This window comes from Cibotium barometz, chromosome 9 (assembly GCF_041138505.1).
Source record: "Cibotium barometz isolate CiBa-2024 chromosome 9, ASM4113850v1, whole genome shotgun sequence".
Lineage (NCBI taxonomy): Eukaryota > Viridiplantae > Streptophyta > Polypodiopsida > Cyatheales > Cibotiaceae > Cibotium > Cibotium barometz.
This window is the reverse complement of record NC_141054.1, coordinates 30,207,147-30,213,398: the sequence shown is the minus strand read 5'-3', so window position 1 is coordinate 30,213,398 and position 6,252 is coordinate 30,207,147. Positions and strand designations below refer to the sequence as shown.

The 6,252-nt window shown below is 44.5% G+C and overlaps 1 protein-coding gene across 3 annotated transcripts; it reads right to left on the bottom strand.

Moving 5' to 3' along the window:
* Positions 1-287: 287 nt before the first annotated feature.
* On the bottom strand, positions 288-2,946 carry LOC147635443 (uncharacterized). Of its 3 annotated transcripts, XM_086802706.1 has the most exons (3): positions 2,467-2,909; positions 1,863-2,327; positions 288-1,778 (listed from the first exon to the last, which is right to left on the bottom strand). In XM_086802706.1, exons 2-3 carry the CDS (start codon positions 2,297-2,299, stop codon positions 539-541), a joined length of 1,677 nt encoding a protein of 558 aa, XP_086658832.1. In that variant the 5' UTR covers positions 2,300-2,327; positions 2,467-2,909; the 3' UTR covers positions 288-538. The 3 variants fall into 3 exon arrangements, with proteins under 3 accessions (XP_086658832.1, XP_086658831.1, XP_086658830.1); XM_086802705.1 differs by having other exon boundaries at positions 1,863-2,946; XM_086802704.1 differs by having other exon boundaries at positions 288-2,327; positions 2,467-2,905.
* Positions 2,947-6,252: the final 3,306 nt, after the last annotated feature.

Sequence of the window (6,252 nt, the reverse complement as noted above, 5' to 3'; positions counted from 1 at the left end):
GTTAAGTGTTGTTGCTTATCTATATTCAAGATCAATATGGGAAAAACATGTTCAGGTGCATCAACTTTCAAGTGCATTAAGAAAGAAAGCTAGACTCACTGATACATATCACCCACCCCGATTTGCTGTCAGAAGAATGGGGCCCATAAGAGGATGGGCATCATAGCCTGCCTAATCACGTAACATCAACCAAGGTCAAATGGGAAAATCAACTATATGCTACCATGAAATAGAACATAAATGCCCAAAAATTATTTATGAGGTCCATAGTTTGGGACAACCTCAGAGAAGAGATAATCTTGCTGCATCTTGAAATTTCGGAAGTTCAAACTAGAACCAAAACAAAGAGTAGTTATCACCAAACTTTAATTACAAACTGACAGAGTAATTCAGCCTAAATCATAAAAGCAGAAAATTATGCACACGAAGTGGCCTGAGATGAGAGCATAGGTTTAGCTTCACAAACCCAATTTTGGAATCCTCCCCTGCTCCACATCAAAAAGTTCTTTACACACTGCATCCAAAATGAATGAATATGCTAGTTCAGGCGCCGCCTCTTCCGGGCATGCAAAGAACCTGGCTCAGTATCAAAAGAGCCAGATGCACCATTTGCAGCTCTACGCCATACCCTCCATGATGTTTGTGGCAGCTCTGGAGTATCTGTCAGCAACTCACCATTTCTTGAGTGTCCTGATGTTTGTGATTCAGTTCCAGGAGGGGGTACGCTTTCTTCATCAAAAGATGGCCCTGCTAGACCAGATAGTCCAGCAATAGCCACTTCCCCAGGGCGGGAGATGCCAGCCTGTCTGGGGGGAGAGCTTACGATTTCCAAAGTTCTGTGCCTGTGTTCGTGTTCGAGGTTCTCCCGCAATCCGTCCATGCTGGCTCCGATGGCTGCTAAACTATCAGCTGTTTCGAGGCGGTTCATGGTCATCCGAGTTAGCATATGCTCACTATGATGCTGCTCTGGAGAAATCTGAACAGGACTCACCATAGCTTGTGCCGTGGCTCCAAGGGCAGAAGGGGATCGGAAGGCCCCCCCACGCCGACCCATGTTCCGTTGGCGCAGCAGCCTCAGCCTAAACAACCTTTCATCAACGTGCTCCCTTTGCAACCTCTGTGCAACTCTCAGCCTATTCAAAATCAGTTCTGCAGCATTTGATGCCTCCGGCTCACTTCTTTCTGCCTGCGCCTCTAACCTGCCAGAACCTGCTATAACACCTCCATCGGGCCATTCCTGAGCAAATCTGTCTTGCCATCGCCTTTTTCCATTTATGCGGTGAGCGTGAGGGCGTGGAGGGGTATTGCCTTGTGGTTTGTCGGTGTCTTGAGCGGTCCCTCTGCCATAAATAGGAGTGATGGCAGCATCTGATAGAAAACCCTTGCATACTGGGCATTCCTTCTGACTAGAGTGCAAATGCAACCATTGGTAAAGGCATGGCCAACAGAAGAGATGCCCACAGCATGTGACCACCGGCTCTGTTGCCATTTCTAGGCATATGTTACATTCAAAATGAGCCCCTACAGAACTGGCATGGATCCTCTTGCCATCCTCCTGGTTTGATTCATGGGAAAGTGAAATTTCAAAGCAAGTGTTAGGAGTCCTTGGATTTCTAGTTCTCGAGAGGGTAACTGATGGAGAAGAGTCATTGGCCCCCAGAGCTCTACCCTCAGTAGTGGATCCGTGGTCGGAGGAAGCTTGTGTTTCCACCAGATCTGGGACAGGGGCAAAAACAGCTTGTCTAGGGCGGCGTGGATGCCGTGTGTGGCGTGGGTTCCTAAAAAAACAAGGTCTAAGCACAGGCAGAGGCAGAACACTGTGATCACTATGTAAAGAAGCTGCAAGTTCAAGACGGCCTGACCTGGATACTTGAAGGGGACCTCGCAGGGAGCCTTCGACTTCACCCCGATCGCCGCCTCTATTGCCTCGGCCATGGGCGCCCACCACTTCTCGAATCCGAACACTGTTTCTATCATTGCCTGCATCAACTCCACCCGCTTCAGCAACCCTAACACCCGCATCAATGCTGTCCACTTCCCGAATCCTGATGTTGCTTCCGTGATGATCTTCTGCTGAAGCAGCGTTAGGGTTAGGATCTTCTGCCATTGCTGGAACTTCGTCTTCATGGCCCCCTGCTAGAATGCCGGGCTCGAATCGTGGCCAATTCTGTCGGGAAACAGGCACGGACCCCTCGAAATCTTGCCCTCCAAGGGCAAGCTCCAAGGCGAAAGAAGGACCTAGGTTGAGGTTGAGATCCACTGCAAGAGAGGAAGAGGAAACAGGATCCAATTCCGCCATATCGACTTCAGGTCCTGCAATTACACCACTGCCACCAGACATTGCGTAAATTTCCTTCACAATCAAGCCATGAAAAGTTCTCTAATCCAAGCCCTCATCATCGTCATCATCTTCCTAATTCTGCTGCAACAAACAAACGGCCATTCTGTTGAGGGTTTCCTCTATACCTAAAATGCCCGATCCGGCTCCATTTTGCACCAACTCCCCACAGATCTGCTTTTGCCGAATCAGGGCTCCCCGGCCAACTTCAAAACTGCGCTAGAAAAATGAAGTCCAAATCACGCTCTGCAGACCTGTTAGAATTTTCCAGCCGCACTGCAGGATGGAGATCAAATTTCCAATCCTCTGCAGAATGGCGATCAAGAAATCGATATTTTTCTGCCCTGAATGGCGAGACCAAGAAATTAGGGTTTCCCCTTCCTCTGCAGAACTCCTGTGCTCAGAAACTTAGGACTCTGATGTCTTCTAGCGGGCTAACCATCATCATAGACAAGGTCCGACAACCAGACCGCTTGCTACAAGAAAAGAAGGACGAAGAAGGTGTAGCCAAGAAGAGAGAGAGGGAGCTCGCCATGTCCTTTCCCTTGAAAGACAGAGTAAACGCGTGTATTTCCCAAAGGCGTGTAGTTGTAGATAACCCCTCCTCTAAACTCAGAATTAGCTGATGTTAATCTTCAATTAATTAATCAGGAGTCGTGATCCTTCATGCCCTCTTAATTAAAGCCTAGAGAAAAAAGTTGAAGTGGGGCTACAATGACACTCAATTAATTAATGGAATTTCTTTTTCCACTTATTGAGTAAATAATGAAAATAAATTAATTAGTTGATGGCTTTTTTAAAGCTTTGAGCGGAAATTGAAATTAACCTTAACCAAAGAGAGAAATGAAACGACGTTACGTTCGCTTGGCCTTCCCAAACGAGAGTCATCACCATCGTCATCATTATTCATCATCATGGTGCTTTTTACGCTTTGATGATCCTTGTTTCTCTTTCATCTTGGCCTAGCTATCCACCAACTTGCGCTAATAGACCTGATCAGGCTACGTTTTTCGATCGATAATCCAAGGGACCCAACAAGATTGCTAGCCTTTCGTCTCCTTTAGGCAAGTAACAACACAGCACGCTGCCCCCTCTCTCTCCAACTCATTCGTCACAAGATTGCGAGTGCGAAACTTAAAGAAAAAATAAAGTTGAAAGCTTGATTGCCCGATTAAGGTGGTGGCAGAAAAATCTGGAGCCTTCACAAATCATCACCATCACCAACTTCGAGCGATATAAGGCACCGGCATCCCGTTTCCTTCGACCTGAAGTGTCTGCTACTCTACTGGCTAGCTCTGGCACCGTTCCCTCGCCTTCGTTCATTGTCTAGTTCTTCTTGGTGGTGGCACTTTCCTTGGTGGCAGTGGTCGCTCGCGGTTGTGACAATGTGCACGACTTCCAGCCCCCTTGCAACTTTGACATCATCAACGCCTCCCATGCAGTGTGGGAAGGGCTTGACATCTCTGAAGACGATCCGTAATTCGGCTTCACACATGTCACTTCGACCAACGCATTACGGCGTTGGAAATGTAGCTGCACATGTAATGAAAGCTACAGTACAACGTGGTTTTATCTATATAAGTGTCGAAGCTTTGTTGTGTCTATCTGCGCTCTTAAGTAGACGATTAGATAGTTTGATTAATTCTTTAAGGTTAATATTGCTCTATTCGACTGTAATCCATGGTCATTTCTTTTAGATTCCAATACGGGTCGCTTCCTTGACCTCTACTTTTCTTGCCTTCCTAGTTCTTGGCTTTTTTCTTTTCTTTTTCGATCTTCTTGTCTTCCACGATTTGGCCTTGGTTTCTTCCACAATTTGGCCTTGATTTCTTGCATTTTGAATGTGCATTCTCAAATTTTACAGTTCTCAGTTCTTGATACTAGGATCCCAACTTTTTGATTCCATAGGAATTTTGGCCATTAAAAATGAAAAATATCTATGGTTTTAGATTTGAGTTTGTCTTTTACAATTGTGAGTTATGATTTATTTTTTTTAGGAGTAGAGGCATTAGTCATATCTATGTGTTAATATCGTGGGTGAATAGAGACAAGATTATAAAAAGTATCTTTAATACAATAGCAGATTTGAGTTTGTCTTTTACAATCGTGAGTTATGATTTATTTTTTTTAGGAGTAGAGGCATTAGTCATATCTATGTGTTAATATCGTGGGTGAATAGAGACAAGATTATAAAAAGTATCTTTAATACAATAGCAGATCTCGGACTATTCGTGCACTTTCCTATTGCCAAGTGGCTCCCTAGCCTTACCACTTTTGCGCCTTCTGTCAGCACTTTCGTCCATATTCTGAGTGCTAGCCTGTTGTGGAGCTAGCGAGCCACTTCCCACAATTCACTTGCTTTAGGGGGCTCTCGAGTACTCTACTTATTGGTTTACTGCTCTTGTTTGGGGAGAGCTCATGGGGTTTAAGCATGTGACCCAATTACTATATGATTATTAGAGGTGCACTTTGGACTTAGCTCACATAATACCATGTTTGCAATGCATTTTTTGTGTCCATGTTGGATGAGTATGTTGTTCAGTGTTCATAATGGGCATGAATGGCGCGCCTACTGTATATGGACTTTCAAACTAACAACTTTCACCATGAAAGTGGGGCATAATATTTTCCACACAAACCCCCTTAAATATCATGTGACACAAGTAATTATCTGACATCGCACAATCAATGTAGAGCACACAAAAAGAGAGGTGCACTTTGCATAATTGTACTAGTTAGTAAGGTGAATGTTCTAGGTTATCCAGCCCATTCAAAATCTTGTCAAAAATCCAGTCTTTAACCTTTACAAGCTTATTTGTCAATGGAATCCACACACAAGAAAGGAAATCCCACATGAAATGAAAAGATGCGGGCATGTTTCCAAGCATGTAGTATAAAAGACACAATTACCAGAAGCAATGCGTCGCTTTCGCAATTGGTCTCCCAATGATAGGCCTCCAACTAGCATGTGCCTAGGAACACCTTCCCTTGATATGGAATCTTAGACCACCAGCCCTGTAAGATTACTTCCTTCCACTAGGCCCTACTTTTCTTGATGTTCCATACTCTATTAGCCTTCTCAGGGATCCAACACTTATCGTCCACCATCATATGGTACACTTGATCTGTTGTATGCTGGACAATGTCCTAAGGCTTTCAAAATGCCCAATCTAACCAAGGTTGATGATCCTCCAATTAAGGAATATCACCAAACAATGTAAGTCCTGCCCTCACCTTCTCCCACAACTATACATATCCACGTGAAACTCGAAAATATTGACGGGTTTTCCGAAAAGATAATAAGCAGCCTCTACGTGGCAACAAAGCATCCATAATTCTCACTAGTCCCAATCGAGCCATTCTATTGAATTTTGGCCGCTCAACAAGTTTGTCAGGCCACTCGAGAAGTCGTGAAGTAGCCAACACCTCACTTGCCATAGAATTCAACTACTATTGATTTAAAGGCTTCCATTTAGTGTGTGCCAACACCTCCTACCATGAGATCATCAAATGAGAAAGGAGAGGGGAAGCCACCACTCGAACTTGTTGGGAACCATTCACTACATCCCACCATGTACCATCAATCCTGGTATTACCATGCACAAGTGCGACCTCCTCTATGAGGGCCTTAGCCATTACCACCCATGGCTCTTGAGATACATACATATCTTGCAATAAAGGCCATCTCTTAGCGACCATATTTAATCTGACGTCTATCCCCTCCACTCCTCTTTGGAGTAGTAACATGTTCCCAATAAATCCATGTCTGCCCTGGCTTATTTCCTACTCTTTTTCATGGCATAAATCTAATTGGTTTTTGTATTTGATGCAAAGCTTTGCCTGTCCATGGCAATAAAGGCAAGAAAAATGATAGCATGCTAATCATAATGGATTGTGTCACTTTGAGCCAAACA

Bases quoted from the DNA above. Each gene is read 5' to 3' on its own strand.
- LOC147635443 (XM_086802704.1), bottom strand. From the start codon at position 2,299: ATGGCGGAATTGGATCCTGTTTCCTCTTCCTCTCTTGCAGTGGATCTC.